At 35.4% G+C, this 17322-nt stretch overlaps 2 protein-coding genes across 6 annotated transcripts in view; one reads left to right on the top strand and one right to left on the bottom strand.

The window, feature by feature from the left end:
• Window positions 1–16078, top strand: part of LOC134813948 (uncharacterized) — a 45316-nt gene extending 29238 nt beyond the window's left edge. For 2 of the 5 annotated variants that reach the window (XM_063821893.1, XM_063821895.1), the window contains exons 2-14: window positions 5466–5550; window positions 5812–5949; window positions 6507–6601; window positions 6983–7080; window positions 7670–7749; window positions 7990–8107; window positions 8465–8588; window positions 8879–8956; window positions 10488–10554; window positions 11359–11505; window positions 12822–12884; window positions 13074–13193; window positions 15208–16078. In XM_063821893.1, coding sequence (XP_063677963.1) covers window positions 5466–5550; window positions 5812–5949; window positions 6507–6601; window positions 6983–7080; window positions 7670–7749; window positions 7990–8107; window positions 8465–8588; window positions 8879–8956; window positions 10488–10554; window positions 11359–11505; window positions 12822–12884; window positions 13074–13193; window positions 15208–15254 — 1260 coding nt within the window. In that variant the 3' untranslated portion in view covers window positions 15255–16078. Of the gene's footprint in view, window positions 1–5461; window positions 5551–5811; window positions 5950–6506; window positions 6602–6982; window positions 7081–7669; window positions 7750–7989; window positions 8108–8464; window positions 8589–8878; window positions 8957–10487; window positions 10555–11358; window positions 11506–12821; window positions 12885–13073; window positions 13194–15207 lie in introns of those variants that run through there. The other 3 variants (XM_063821894.1, XM_063821896.1, XM_063821897.1) reach the window with 2 other exon arrangements.
• The window catches only part of LOC134813950 (selenoprotein K-like), a 30335-nt gene continuing 29010 nt past the window's right edge, over window positions 15998–17322 (bottom strand). Inside the window, exon 7 of the mRNA XM_063821898.1 lies at window positions 15998–16721. Within this exon, the coding sequence (XP_063677968.1) occupies window positions 16687–16721 (35 nt within the window). The 3' untranslated portion in view covers window positions 15998–16686. The remainder of the gene's footprint in view (window positions 16722–17322) is intronic.

The following is a 17322-nucleotide window of genomic DNA, read 5'->3' as shown; positions in this document are numbered from 1 at the left end:
ATTAGGGCTTTGTGAAGGCTAAATTGTAAAGATTTATAATTTGAACAATAACTTACCGTATAGTGAATAATAACCAACATTATATTACCCACTACATCACAGATTATATTACAATTATGTCAACATAACATATTCTACAATACAACATATTCTACTATACGATCTGTTAACCTATAATTTTTCGTCAGTTTTCTTGATGGGTAAGGTTTTACGACGCGACGGCTACATACCCAATATGATGCACATCCTAATGCTTTATATTGTGGACAATAACCAACACATGATAAATATAATTACCTTGATTATCATTATATAACATTTATATAATGTTACAATTATAATTACATATTTATATAATACAAGGTTTTGTGAATAGTGTAATATACAACGTTATTATTTTCCTCGCAAAATAGCGTAACATTATCACCGCTAATCACTGATGATTACCATAATTACATGTATTACTTGACAGCAACTTAAGTATTACTTGACAGCAACTTAACTATTATATATCATAATTTTAACTTTTCAAGCAAACGATGCAATGCATGCGCTGTCCGGCTGTCAATGACAGTCAATAACGCTAATGGCCGAGTATCAGGATTAGTATTGAGTATACTAACTGTATCAATAAGACGAGTACTCATTACTCAGTATCCATATCTCATTATTTGTCTTATGTTTGCTAAATTACCGTGGGAGGTATTATTGTCACGTGCTGATCCTTGTTCCGCAGACCATCAAATGGATAAATGATAAGTTAATAGTAATACTGATAGTACAGGGTGTTCCTAAAATCTATTTGAACAGACATCAAAGCTTCCCTTTAGTTGTGTAATAAGGATCAAAGATGCTATTTATAATAATACCCTGCATCATACGACATTTTCTTTGCTTATTTTCTACATAATATACCCAAACACAGCACAATATTTTCATAATCCCCCAGACTCCAATGAAATAGCACCAGTGACTAGTGCAGACTTCAATAAAATATAAAAGTAAAATATATAAAATTGCGCTAGTGACACGGTGGCGGTATGTGCCTGCCCGTCACGATTATTTACTTACCATGGTGTCTGTATGCTGTACAGCCCACTATGCATAGCAGCAGCAGTCCACTCTCTCCACACACCCTACTCCTTATTATACCTGCTGGATGTTGACAGCAGCGGCTGTCAACTCTCAACTAAAGTTGGCTGTCAACTCCCAACTGTTCAGTTTCAAACATGCCTTCATTCCACATTCCTCTCACCTATAACATCAAACCGAAAGTAACCGATCATCCACAATCCAAACTATTTTAATTAGCTAACTTATCTGTCAGCAGATTGGTGGAGTGCCCGCAGGAATGTAAAGGTTAAGTGGGATGCCACATCGTTTCCGTGTAGCTGACTCACCAGCTGAATTACCCGTGTTGTATTTCCTTGCTTCCTAGCTAAATCCTATAGTCATACTAGTCAATAGTCATGACAGGTTAATTTTAGTCATGGGAAACTAATTATTTATTTTCCTTACTTTCATTTACCGCACTTAATACCCGTTGCTCTTGATTTACTGTTTATTTATTTATTTACTACTTGTCCAACGTTTAACAGGACTTATCCGGCACAATTACGTGCGTATTTAATATTTTATTCAATTTATGTGTAATTACTGATTAACCGATTCCGTCATTAACCAATTAAGTTATTTACTGTTTTCAATATATTTCAACCCAAGTTTTTAAGGTATAACGACATCTTGAGACTCACATAATTCCATAATTTATCATATTATCGTTATGATTTATTATATATATATCGTTATGATTCATAACGATAGCATATTCTCTAGAAGAGCTGGGTTCGTGTCATGCTTTTACCTTTTAGACATTTCTTAATTAAAGTTGGTTTCTGTTATTGTCTAAAACTGATATCTTTTTAACTAGACGAGTTTTTCAGGGGGATTTCCCAAGTTGTTTTAAAGTTGAAGTGATGATGTAACCATGAGCTTCACGAGAAACGGCGATAGTTTAAATAACGACGTATTGTCTTTAATTTTTAAATTTGAAAATTAAACAGGTACTTATCTAGTTTAAAATTTAATGTCAGGTAAATGTTAAAATTATAACATTAAAGTTAAAGTTTTCTATTTATTCTAAACGCTACGATTTGTCGCGTAACTCAAAGGATTTTAAACATTCGTGCCTGTACTGAGTAACAATTAGTACGTGTTTAAACATGTTTGCTAAACATCGGATTCGCCGATAAATTGTGTTTGATCTCTAAAATTAGAATAGTACAAAGAAATCTCACGGCATCAATTTATATGAACTGTTCATTGTTCATTGCAATTTTTTTCCTCATAAAGATACATGGTCGACATATCCAGTTAATAATATCAAAGAGTAAGACAATAGACTAAGACATCCTCAAAGAGATTCGATAGTTTTTGAAAAGATTTATTACCCTGGCATTTCCTATAGGAAATGCCAGGGTAATAAATCTTTTCAAAAATAATCGGTTTTAAATCTCCAAAAACCAGTTCAGACTTGTTACTGAAATTTTTGCGATAATCCAAACAGCCGATGCAACGTTTACAGAAGTTAACAGAATAAGGAGATAAAAAAATCGACCCTGTATTATCAACTAAACTTAAAATTAATAAATGTTCAACAAATTGATACTGGTCCACAGACAAAGTCTGGGTAACTTCTAATTTCACGGTTCCTAGGAGTGACGTCAGCTATTAGTCTATTTTATAATAATCCGGTCTAAATAAATATTGAGACCTCCTATAATAACAGTAAGCTGACACAAATTGCTTCTAAAGTGATAACCAATTGCCGAGTCTACCAGTCTAACGTGATCGTTTATTACTCAACCTTAAATTGGCAACCAACGACGTTATAAAACAGTTATAAAATAATTACGGTTCTGACCACTGTTCAGTTTATTTATGTTCTTATATAATTATATTGCCTATTATATAAGGCTAGTAATTATCTGGTAACCAACTCGGACTATTTGGCCAAGATTCGAGCCAGTGACAGGGTGTAAATCAATAATAGTCTGGTCTAATATTCCAACACAATGGCAAGGTACCGGAACTCTGAAATAGTACTTTTAAATACCCTAAAATACTCCGAAATAACCATGACAGTACTCTAATACTGCCCTGCTTTTGTAACAGGTCTGGCTCTACCAAGTAGTTCAGGTCTAGCTAGTGTTACGAGTCTGGCTCGTGAGTTGCGGCTCTCACCTGTCAATTACCGGCTGAAAACATGTTTCTTTCTCCGCAGTGTCCAAAAGAAGATGAAACATTATAGCCTCAAAATGTTGCCGAGTTTCATGCGCTGTGTGGTAGTGTACACTGTACAGTTGATATTTAAGCGGTGTTTATTAAGATATGTTTCTTGCGGGCGCATGCTCAGCTAAAAGCTTGTTTTTTTGTGGTTTTTCAGCATGAGAAATAGCATTAGTGGTTTAACGTATACGTTTTTCATCGGTTGATTGAAATTTTGGCGAAGCTCTTACCCTTCCGTAAATACTTGCAGGTTCGGTGATATGAATTTATATTACTAGGTTTGGGATCAAGTTAGTACTTCTGATTGAGAAAAAGTATTGGCTGTTTACAGGTCACACAAACAAAGTTTAACTCTTTTTCCACCTATACAATTTTACCGGTCTATTAAGCAAAGGGCTCCAATGCTCTATCTTACAGTGATCCTGCACATGACCACTGCCCCCTACGAAGAAAAAAAGAAATGTCACGCTTTCACTCTTTCACTCTTTCACTCTTTCACACGTAACGTACGAATCAGAACATTTGTAGATATAGATATAAGTCAGTATGGTCAGATATGATTGTCGTTACAGGAGCAGTGAATGTAGGCAAATGTACTGTTTCTAAAGTAAAATGTAAGTTTATCAGACGCTAGACAAAAACTAGTCCTGGACAATGCGTCGTTAGGTACCTAACGACGTCTAATGTCTACATCCCCCCCCCCCCCCCTCTACGTTATTGGTTAGACTTAGAGTCTAGCTTTTTGCTAGGGTTTGTGTAGTTATAGTTAGAGGTTACAGTAAGAGTAGTTGGGGTTCGGGTAACAATGATATGGAGGATCACGTTCAAGAACCATAGATTCAGATTTTGCGAGAGATTCGTGTAGCTCCATCAATGTATGATTAGCATCAGCTTACCTAGTATCTCCAATATTATTTCGCATTAATACTTTATTAAATCGTTAATTTATGAAACGTCTAAAGACGCATCATGAGTAGCTTTGCAGCATATTAATAGCTCATAGTTCTAAATATTCAGTCATGTTTTTAGTATGTTTAGTGTACATATTCAGCCGACAACAATAAGTCATTGACTGATTCGTTATTCACAAGACGTATTTCCTAAAATCGTAGCTCTGGTGGACCAAGTTATAAGTTTAACATGACTATGCAGCATCGCAGCACATCATTCTTAGGTGTGGTGATTTGTCTTAAGATAAAGAATTGACCGCATGCAGCTGGCAAGGGGTAAAAGACCAGTGAAGAGAAAAGACATGATGCCTCGTTAACAGCTACTAACCGAGTGTTGAGTGATGGACCTTTTTGTCGGTTGTAAACCACGTGGTTCATTTTAATTAATGATAGCAAATATGTTTATTATCGGGTATTGCTAATCGTAGTTGCACAAAGTGATTGGCTTAGTTTTTAGCACCTATTATCCATTATTGTTTGAAAATTGTATTCTGAAGCATTGAGTCAGCATAGAATTATATTCGCCAACACAAAACCTTCTGTATCTTTATTTCTTTTAACTGTTGTGGTAATATTAATAAGAAATTAGGAAGCCTTTTTAAAGAAGTAAAGAAAGGGTTTCGACTGTCACCTCATTGGCACCTGTCGCCTCCTGCAGCCTACCTCCGAATACCTCCCTTCTCAAAACTTCTCAGATACTTGTCAGATTGTAATTCCCACTTCGTCTGGTTTCATTTCTCACCACGTCAAGTGCCTTAACAAAAGTCAGTACTACTCAGCGCGGATAGTTAGTTTTGTGTTGGTGTTGTTGCACTGGTCCGCGCCACACCAGCATCTATGATACTGCATCATTATTAACTTACTGATCCACCTATATTTACCATTATATTCCATTATTTACTACTTCAAGTTTACCGTTACTAACTTCTTTACAGCTTTACTTTAACTTGTAATAACTTACTGCTTCGCCTCTACCATATGCGAGAAGAGAAACTATCAAACTGTATTTGAATAGACATAGATTCCACTTTCAAAACAAAATGTGATCACCCTTCTAAAAAACCATTTTTACGTCCTCAGATTATTTTTAGTATAGATACATAAAATGTATAGATCTATATATTACTAACAATTTATATAATTATATTTACTTTTATATATATAGTGTTGAAAGTATTAAAACGCTACTTTATTATTTCTGTTTTATTACCTACTTTATTATTTCAGCATTTCATGAACTCGACGGAGTTCTCGTGTGGGTATGATAAACCCCGTGAGGTTTACTGGATCAGACATGCGGACCTCACTGTAGGTAAGACACACACTAGATGTGAATTTGGAGATTCGATGGTATTTCCTTAGAAATTTATATGTTTTATTACATACTTAAAGTTGACTAAAAGACTCATTAAAAAAAGTAAAACGTGAACTGGTGCTTTGGTTGAGTCTAACTCTAACGATTAATGTTGTCTTATCAGTCAATCTCGCTATCAAATCTGCTATTTTAAACCTATCATATAATTTACAACTAGCAAATCACTACGACTATATATCCACAAATTCTAATTTTCAGGAGTGGTATTCATGATGTTATCAATAGCTACTCTGTTCGTCAACGCATTCGTTATCTACGCTTTTTTCACCAGTAAACGTAGTCTACAGGGTACGTCCCTCATACTCGTTCAAGTTGCTTTCAACGATTTCATATCAGGTAAATTGAACTTAATTCGTTATTGACATTTAATAAGTTCGTTCAAGTTGCTTTTATATCAGGTGGATTCAATTTGATATAATTGGTTATTTATATGTCATTAAGTAAACGTTGTATGGCTTTCAACTTACTTCGTGTTGAAAGGCTGCTTATGTAATGTTTTGGGGTCTGTAAGAAGAATTGCCAGAGTTAAAACTTAAAATTGGAATTAAAAAGGGGACTGTCAGAGAAATAAGTCTGAACCAGCCAGCACGTACGCTCAAGCGGGCTGTGTTTGTTGACAGATGGCTTAATAGTTCATGTTTGTGGCTGTACCGTTATACCTATAACCACAGCACCAGGAATATTATGGAATGTGTAATGGACATTTTTCTTTTGGTATCACTATCAGGATACGAGGACGAAGAGCTTTGCTTTAATTTTACATAACAATACTAACAACCTATCTTGTTATACATTTTTAGTCTCCAACGACGATGAGATAACATAAAATTCACAAATTATTAATTAATTAATTAACAATCACAAATTTAAGATAAAATATTCTTTACTTTCAGGGATAGTTGGGATAGTGTTTTGTAGTAATCTGCTATCTGACAGAACAGTAAGTACTTATAGGGACAGTAAAGCTGGCAACATCATCCTCTGTCAGGTAAAATTATTAAAATATGAAATTAGATATAAGTAAAATTATATCATACTTTCTAGTCATATTTCACTGTGATATTTGTTCATGGTGATTACTTAAAATCATTCGCCACGAAGTATTTTTGTCCAAGTTTTAAATCGCATGTAAATTGCAATATGTTTCATCTTTGTCAATATTTTTCCGAACTATTTTATCCACTCTCAAATCAGAAAAATAAGAATTCCATTTAATTCGAACCGAAATGCAGGCCTAAAACACAAACTTTGATAGAGTAGATAAACTCATATCTAAAAATATCATTTGATATTTTTTAATTACACCGGCAATATCTTGTTTTATTAAATAATAAAATAATTGTTTTATTAAATAACATACCCCTCTCAGGTGTACGGGATTCTCCTGGATATAATTTACATTGCAGCACCCCTGCTGCTCGCCATCGCAACCGCACTCAGAGTTTTTGCTGTTCTCTCACCCTACAAGTACGTAGTTACTTACTTAATCACTAAGTTTGTTTACTTAGTTTAACTTTATTAATTCAAGCCTTACAAATTTAACAAATACTTATATCTTCCTAACAATTCGAACGTTTCTTTTTGTATAATTACTGCTTTCGTAGAAGTTGGCTAAAAATCTAAAGGTTGCATAGTATTTGTTAATGTTTGTGTCAAGACTTATAAATTTAACAAATACTTAATATATCATATATTACTATAATTTACTTGTTTGCGAGTCAAGACTTATAAATTTAACGTGTATTCATCTCACCTAATATATATACGTAAGATATACTTATACTTAGGACATATTAATAATTAATATGCAGCATACTTGACTAATGACTAAGGATCAGGCAAATAAAGTGCGAATATTTTATGAGACAGTCAGTTGTAATAAATACAGAACACTTGCGATCACGCTCTCTCGACTAGCCGAATTAAACAAAATTAAGCCATCAATAATCATCACACCTATAAAACAACGAGATTGTTTTTACTCCAAGGTTTTTACTGCAACTTATAACTCCTACTATTTGTGAGTTTCTAGGAGTATTAAACTTTCTATTTTCAGCTATCAGAAGATAAATACGACGTATAAACTAATTCCCATCGGACTGAGTGCCATGTCTTGGATATTCGGAGCCGGAGTCGGTAATTACACAATAAACACTAAGATAACCTTATAATGACTTATATTAGCTGGTTGACTTCCCTGAACATTAGAAACAAGTTTGATTTCCATGTTAATTACCAGGGCGGCCGGTTATATTGGAGCATTGATTTACCAATGATAAACATTTAACGTTTAGAACCAATAAATAACAATCGGTTAAACACACCAAAGTGGCCAGATAAAAATTCCCAAGGAAATAAAATGTCCTTTCCCATTAGGTCTGTTCCCGTTTTTATTTGGGAAGTGGATGTGTTTTTCCCAAGTATCCGGGAGTTGCGATTACTTTGTAATAAATGTGCTGGGTGGCGACAAGTACAAAACGCGAATATACAGTTTGTAAGTATAGTCTTCTGAGCCGCGCGAAATTAGAATGCTGGAATTATTGAAATGTATTCTAATTTCTTCTTCTTTGTTTTAGCGCGATTAGTCAATGATTCCAGCCGTACTCAACACATCAGATTTGACCAAATGTATGCTAAAGTAATATGCAAATAAGATATGTCAAAACAATTGCACCACGTACGAAATGTATCCATTAATCGAACAAAATTAACCCGGAAATATTTTCCAAGCTAAATCTATTCATATGATGATAATAAAATACGCACATTCATATAAGTTCAAACATTCAAGATAATGACTTGAGACTTCAATAAATTCTCAGAAAATTTTCAAATTTTTCAAATGTTTCAGATGTCTGTTCGTGCTACCCGGGAATATCGCATATTTTGTAATTGTGGTCGGAGGTATGATCGTAATCGGGAAACTCTTCAGACAAAACAGAAAAACTGTAGAGAGAACTACGTCTAGAATGGAGGTAAAACTTATAAAATACTAAATAATTCACCTATTTGCAAAAATTGGAACCAAATTCATTGCAATTATAGGGTGGTTATTATTATATCAAATGCAATGATAGCAAGGATGAAGGATTATTAGTTTAATTGCCTAGAACTAGAGTCCACGGTAGTTCAATTTGTTTTTCATAAAAGGTGGTGACTAAGGTACTGGTGACTAAAAACCAATTAAGGTCCTCATTTAAAACCAATTAAAAACCAATTAAGGTCCTCATTTAAAACCAATTAAAAACTCCCACTCCCTGGACAGGACCCGAGTAATAATAATAGTCCTAAATCTGGTAAAACACTTAACGGTTCACGAAGTAAAGGAGTGTCGTTCTTCCAGGTACACTCTCAAATTCATGCGATCTCTGAATTGAGGAGATTATTATTCTGATAAGCACTCAGCCCAGTGCAGTCGTCTCTCTTGCTCCCTAAAGCGCATTCTGGTGTACTTGAGTGCATTTGAGTACATACTACCAATCGTTTAATTCTATTTGTAAAATTCCATTATATCGCAAATGAAGTGGATATAAGTATAACAAATGCAAAAGTTCCCATCTCCATTTGAACTGAGTGTCAGATATCAACAGTTGAACTGCTGCCAGATATCAACAGTTGAACTGCTGCCAGATATCAGCGGGCACCATTGTTGGTTTTCAACCTCATCGATTGATTTCAGCCCTTCCTCTGTTTTTTCTCTACAAACATGAAGTTGTTAGATTTTTAAACAAAAATGAGGTGACTGTACTGAAAATCAAATCTTGATCTCTGCATACTTAAATGGGAATTGAGGAATAGGACAATCAGTACCGATGTAGAAGATTTTCTCAGCAGATTTTTCTATGAAGTCAAAGACTTTACAAAATATTAATTTAAGTTTTATAACAGAACCGGTGGTAAAGATTGGTGATTTCCTATTCCTCAAGAATATACCTTAATCTATACAATAAATATCTTAATAAAATGCAGGATGTTATGGGATACAATTTTTTCATTTGATTCAGTGGACCTAATTGAGAGCATTCCACTCCAAAGCACTCGTTTTATGATTCTCAGATTTTTCATTATGCGAATAAAATGATTGGTATGAATATGATTTACAATGCCAAGAATAAGAGGTTGATTCGTGTAGGCTCCTTTTCCACAAACTATTCAAAACAAACATTAAAAAGTCTCTTTTCTAGCGTAAATATTGTTTCTTGATTTAGAAGACGTTGATACTATACCTTTGCTTGATATACCTTTACTTGCTCTAAATCGCGTTCTTATTTTCTTGTAATTTGTGATACTTCCACAGCTTAATTTTATTTCTTCAGAATATGTGCGTGGTCAAAAACGTTGCAGTTGACAGTATTTAATACTTTCGTGCAAACTTCAAAAGAAGTAGTAAAAGTATTTCTTCCTGCAACATTCCAATAGCCTTGCAGTAACCGAACATCCAGTTTAAGAGGCGATGAGATCTTCCCTGCTGCTGATAGTTTTATTTGCTTAATTCTTTGTCTTACAATCAGTACTTGTCTTAGCTAAACCAGGTTTTGACTAAACTTGTGCAAAGACTGTCATATTCGGTTAACAATTATTGAAGTGATGATAATACCGGGACTATTTCAGAACGGTTCAGGGATATGAAGCCTTGGAAGTTAAATTATTGAAAATTAAAGTCGGCTAGTAATGTCTAGTGACACACAGAGTTCAAGAATTTGTAGTACCTGGAATTTGGGATGCATTTTTGGTATCAGCTGCAAAGAATTTGAAGGAACCCAGTCAGAAATTTAGAGTGATCCAGAAATATTGCATACCTTAACGGTTACAGTTCACTCGAACTGTGCAAGGTTAAAATTAGCATTGCATACCTAACTTGATATGTTTTTCAGACTGTCGCCAATGCGAGGGCAGCTTTTGCTACAAAATCTACTAAGAGCAGAAGAGCTTCAGAGTCAGGTGAGAGTTGTTTTGAACAGTAAGATAATAAGATATATAGTAACCAATAGTAACCAATAGTAACCAGTAGTAACCAATTGAAACCAACTATCTGCAACAGTATGATTTATAGTATACCAATAGTAACCAACTATCTGCAACAGTAAGATATATAGTAACCAATAGTAACCAACTATCTGCAACAGTAAGATATATAGTAACCAATAGTAACCAACTATCTGCAACAGTAAGATATATAGTAACCAATAGTTACCAACTATCTGCAACAATAAGATTTATAGTATACCAATAGTAACCAACTATCTGCAACAGTAAGATATATAGTAACCAATAGTAACCAACTATCTGCAACAGTAAGATTTATAGTATACCAATAGTAACAAACTATCTGCAACAATAAGATTTATAGTATACCAATAGTAACCAACTATCTGCAACAGTAAGATATATAGTAACCAATAGTTACCAACTATCTGCAACAGTAAGATTTATAGTATACCAATAGTAACCAACTATCTGCAACAGTAAGATATATACTATATAGTAACCAATAGTAACCAACTATCTGCAACAGTAAGATATATACATATTATACTAATATAGTAACCAACTATCTGCAACAGTAGCAGGCCAGCCAATATCTTACCATCCCATGATCGGAAAACCAGCAGCTATTTCCTACAATAAAGTAATCCCACTATTAAGCAATTCTTTATATCATTCCATGATCAAGGTAACCAATCAATGCCTGAAAATCGATAATGAGCTCATTATTAACCAATTAACCAATTAACCCCCTTACAGAACTGAAGATGATGCAAAAGGAGCTCAGTGTTATCAAGTGTACTTTAACACTGTGTGCTACGTACTTTGTAGCTCACTTTGTTACAGTGGCTTACAATGTTGTTTACATGTTCCAGACAAATAACACCGTCTTCAGGACCATGTCAGGTAACTTTAATTAATTAATTAATTTAATAATTTAATATGATTAGTATATGTATACTAATTGTACATTAATCTAATTTAACTGATTTTAAATATCGTTTATAAACGATATTTAGATAAATAACAGCAAATGAATCAATTTTAATAGCTTATTTGATTTTCGCACCATGTCATTTTGCATTAAATTTAGTGAGATTTGATAGATTTTCTATGCAGCTATGGGTAGTATGGGATTCGCTGCAAAGTGCAAGTTATAGTCTTGGCACCGAGCCAATAATTTGATACTTACAACAGACTTATCTTAATTATCATAATTTATCTATGATTCGTCTGTCATCATAATATACATATTATTAGTAATTTATTATGATTTATTCATAGATTTGGCTTCATTTGATATAATAATAATGAGATCACTTACTTCCTCCAGTATTTATAGAAATAGTACTCAACAACTGATTTATAAACAACACAATAAAGTAGTCCTTGAAAAAGTGGCAGATTTATAAACAGTTGTACGGCTTCCTAAGGGTCATCTGTCTGCTGTCAGGGAGCGGTACTAAGAAATCAGGATAAGATACTAGTCGGGAGTATTAGTAATAAACAAGGTCCATCTGGCTTTCAACACTACATTTTTTATGGTATCAGGGACAGGAGTATAGTCTTTAAAAATGTTCACCCTCTGCAATAATGATCAGCCACTACTACTAGTACTATTGTGTGTTATAGTTTCTATCCAACCGTTGTTAGCCAAGTATAAGTTGTGATCAGTTGTGACACTATGGTAGTGATCCACTAAGAATAATAGGCTGCTATGAGCCATCCAGATTGGAGACGGTGGAAGAATATGGGTACTCTGTAGAGGATTCACCGTGATGGAGATTGGGAGCGCTCAGCGCGGCAGACTTAACTAGCGCTAATTTGACGTTTCTCGTTACTTAACAGTTCCAATTTTCCGTCTCCCAATCTATCGGTTTCTAAGTGTTAGTTCTAAATTAAGAGGAGTCTCTCGGAGATTTCTTCTCGATAGGCACGGAGAACAATAATGAACTCAACTTTAATTATATATGGCCTCACAAATCCCACTTTTAAAGTTTAAACCCAACCCTCCCTCTCCCCTTAAAACTTATCCGCGTGCACTGAAGCAGTGTTTGATTTAGAGTTTTAAATTTGGAGTATCGAGGGAACGTGATTTATACGACCGTCGAGTCGGATTACCACTTATGTCTTAAATACAACTGATTATAGATTGGAACTTTTTTGAAATTATCTATAAATAACCTAATTAAATATTCATGAAATAATTACATATCCTTCAGGTAACAGTGCTACGGGTGAAGTTTATCTGTACTCGTGGTTCTATTTGTCTCACACACTAGCAGGTGGGTTGCTTCCTCACTTTTTTATTAAGTTTTACGTGGAAAAAAATAAAAAGAAAAAGTTTCATGAATTGGGGTCGTGGTGTAAATAATATTCAGCTCAAATAATTAGAAAATATTTTACATCTTTCATTCAACATTTAGCTTTTTGCATAACGCACGCCTTTAACATTTACCCACTTTCTTCGACAGGTTTTATTGACGGACTGGTACAGATCCAGTGCAACAATGAGATGCAGAGAGAAGTTAAGAATCTTGTCCGTAGAGTCACCAGCTTTGGGAGCAGACATCTTTCCGATATAGAATTAAAAGGCATGTTTCTTGTCAAATTACAAGTACAACAAGGTCTAAAATACTATAATGTCCACATAGCCAATACCAGCAGACATCTTTCCGATATAGAATTAAGGGCATGTTTCTTGTCAAATTACAACCAGGTCTAAAATGTTAGAATGTCCATACAGCCAATACCAGCAGACATATCTCCGATATAGAATTAAAAGGCATGTTAACAGCAATAACGTCCATAACCATTTAGCTTACCGTTACTTAAAATGCAAAGTCAGCTAAATGGCTGAGCGCTGCTCACTAATTATGTTTCTGTATCTTACATCCCCTCGCGGAAATAAGAATGTCGACAAGTTTAATACATATAGTACTAGCAGCAGTTGCAGGAAGACAACCTAGTTAGCAAATTTATCTGTACTAATCACAAACTTTGGTAGTTAGAGTACCACCCTGGTAGTTGCAGTGAAGGAATTCTGAGGAATTCTTTACGCTGCTGCTTAAACCCGTAATATGTCACCAAAATTGTGTCAAACTGAGTTACAGCAATTGGAACAGGTTACAGCGATGTCGTCTTAAGTTATAAAAACTCATCCAGCTTTTGATGCGTGCATTATTATGAATTCCAATAAGACGACACATGTCACATCTTGTAAAACCACTAGAATTACATGGCACATCTACTTCTACAGTTCTAGTATATAGTAGTAAAAGCGCCGAACATTACAGATGTATAGGCAAAATATAACTATACGTGCGGCAGGTGCAGAACCGCACTATTAGCCGTTTCCCACACATATTCGCACTTAAAGCCGTTTCTCGCACATATTCGTACTACTACTAACAGTAACAGTCGTTTTCCGCACTTTTCCGCACAATTTGGAACGTCCCGCACAATTTTAGGTATAGATAATAGAAACCAACAAACTATCGTAAAGTGCAGAGTTCAGAAAAATTGGGGTGAGTTCAGTTAAAAATTGGAGCGAGTTTATTTGAAATTGCAATCAGTTGGTACTGATTACTACAGCATGCAAGGAGATCGATTAATCGTCTGTTTTCGCACTAATTCAGTAATTGATTGCTAACCATGCATAGTTTTTGGGACCGTCCTGCACCGCCACTATCCAATCCTAGCAGTAGCATTAGTTTTCTGGCTCTTAAAAAAAACCAAAGGCTTCCGATAAACAAGAAGATATTAGGCTGCATTTAAGTTATATTCGCCACACTAATAGCCTCCTTAAAGTTAAATTTGCAGCACATTAAACAATTTAAGGCAAGTGCGGGATCGTTCTTTTCAAAAAATTTTGCCGCACTTACAAGTTAAACAAGTTGCCTCTGATTACACGGCACATCTTGTAAACCCCCCGATGTAACTTGGGCTGTGACCAGTAGCCTCCTCAGGTCCGTGATTCTACGGTGATCGTATTTGGTTATGTGATCCATGGCTTATGGATGGAAATTAATTGACTTTGAAAAGTTAAAATATGGGCGCTATATAACAGTTACTATATCTTGCTAGTGAGCAGTTGAGTAGAAGGAACATAGGACTTCCTCTGGCTCTTCTAGTTCTACCAGAAGGCAGAGATGAAGAAGGTAGGAATCATGTTAACAGTAACATAAGTTTACCGCGGAGTTTAGGTGAAAGATAGCCGCGGTAAATCAGGGTTTGCGATAAATCGGGGTTTTGATTGTTTACATGTTATCTGTTAAGCCCTAACAGGAAAGGAAATGATCGCGGTACATCCAAAATCGAGGTTTGAACTAAATCGGGGTTAGCAGTAAATCGGGGTGATACTTATACTGTAGAATTCGATACTATCGTCACTGTCTTCCCTCTACTAATTAATCGTCACTGATTGGGATTACACAGCATTTTACGCAGGATTAAAATTAAGTTATACTTATAGGTCCACTATCGGTAATGTGATACGATCACCGTGGTACCCCGGATCTCAGGGGCCCTATGGTCGGCCACCGGTCACATGTAATTTTTAAACCTCCAATATTACAGGTCACATCTTGTAAACCCCCATTTTTACAGGGTCTATGTACACAAGTGTGAACAGATTCGCAACATTCACACAGTAGCCGCCACCCCAGAGGAAGCGGGCGACAAGAAAACCCCCCTATCTAAAGTTAACAGTCTGCCGAAAGTAGAGGAACACACAATCACTAAGACCTCCCGCTCAGACACAGGCAACCACGATCAGATATCTAAAACTGACTCCGGGCACGGGAGTGGAAGTGGTATTGATTATAAAACTACTCTGGGTAATGTGTCAGCTGACCCTACAGTGGTTCAGTTATCAGAGCAGATTGATGCAACACCAATTGATAAGAATGGACATAATGTGTGATCTTGGTGTGGTGATGTTGGACAGTTGGAGGTCAACCTCTGTAATCGTATAATCCCTCAGTCTCAGTTTTAGTTGGAAAATACTCTAGGAGTTATGTGTGTATCACTCGTAGTGGTGAATTGAGTGGATGTAGCTTTGGTGGTAAGCTACTGACAGTTGAGTTAAAGATAAAAGGATTCTAGTAGCGAATAAAGTTTAAAACAATTATAAATCCTAACGTTTCCAGACTCGCCAGAAGATAAAATCCCGTCATGGTCACATGGTGCATAATTGTGAAGACAAATCAATGGTGGCCGCTATAATCCAGATTGTGACGCTGTGATTTTGATTGGACCTCGAAAAGACGAATTTTCGACCTATTTTATAACTTTTATCAAGCTTCTTGCGGGATTCGACATTTTTATTCCGTCCTTTAATAACTTGTGTTTTTGTTTTAAATTCGAATTTATTTTCCTGAAAAAAAATTAACAAGAGTTTTAAAGCTTTCTAGATTTTTTAATATTAAGGGTTTATTACAAATTATATCTCAAATTATCTCTAATCAACTCTCATCAACTTGAAGTAAGAATTTAAACTGAAATCAAATCATCAAATCACAGCATTATAATAACTACAAGTGAAAAAACGTCAGTTTTAAAGATTATCTGGTAAAAATCAAATAAATTGTCCATGTGTATTTTGACGAGGCAATATCAACTATCCTTGGCCAGATATCTGGTTTACAAGAATCGTGTCATAAATAGCCCCATCACGAACTGAGATTGGCTGCTCAAAGCAAAAGGGAAAGTCCCATCTAACATATTTATTTAATTGGATAAAACCGAGTTAAAGACTCGTGCTGCAGTAGTACCATGTAAATACAATTACAGAGTGGCCCATTAATCCGGGATATGACGAACAGGTTGATGTCACAATACCTGCCATACCACAACCGGGTAACCCAGTGTTATAGTATGTTAATTAGGTAAATAATAACTTCATCGTGATTAGCTCAGTAATTAAATTGTAATCTACCACGGCAAGTAAGTTGTCCCAAAGTCTCCTCCGCAAGTTGTTCCCTCCGCAGAACTCCCTATCACGTGATGCAGCCAGACAGCCCGCTGGGTAGCTAACAGAACCTGACAACAGGACTGCTAGTTGAACCAGCCGACTGTTTACCTTCCTCATCCTCCACCACCCATAGGAGGAGGCGTCGGACCTGAAATAGTTTCACTTTCACTTTCACTGTTACAGGTTACTTTGTGAAGTGCTTTTAAAGATAACTTGTAATAAATTGATTGGTCGGTAAAACTACAGAATTACGATGTGTACTAAATTATTTTGAAAGATTGAAAGATTAAAAAAGCCACGTTGGAAGCTGCGCTGATCTCAATTTATTACTTTATGGAATCTAAAACTTTAAGTTTATATAAACTAATTTGTAGGTTAAATGCCCGTTCCCCACACCATTCCCGATGAATTTCAATTATGTTCGCAATATTCGCTACTACAACGTCAGCATCAGCCAATATGATTCAAAAATAGAAACACCTAACCCCACACTCAGCACAGTCCCGAATATTCATGTTGACTGTATACTGTTGTGAATATTGGCGGGGTTTGACAGAAATTTGGGTCCCACTGCCGCAGATCTGATCTGGCTGATGGTCCTGGAGTGCAGTCAACTCCAATCTTTTTACGTAATATGTGAAGTGTAAACATTAATCCCTTAACTGAGGTAAAAGAATTGAAAATGGTAATATAGCGTATACTGGGTTACAACCTATGATGAGAAGTTCGTACGGTACGTACTTTTAAAA

Source organism: Bolinopsis microptera, chromosome 4 (assembly GCF_026151205.1).
Source record: "Bolinopsis microptera isolate Bmic1 chromosome 4, MBARI_Bmic_1.0, whole genome shotgun sequence".
NCBI classification, from domain to species: Eukaryota; Metazoa; Ctenophora; class Tentaculata; order Lobata; family Bolinopsidae; genus Bolinopsis; species Bolinopsis microptera.
This window is presented reverse-complemented; position numbering and strand designations above follow the sequence as displayed.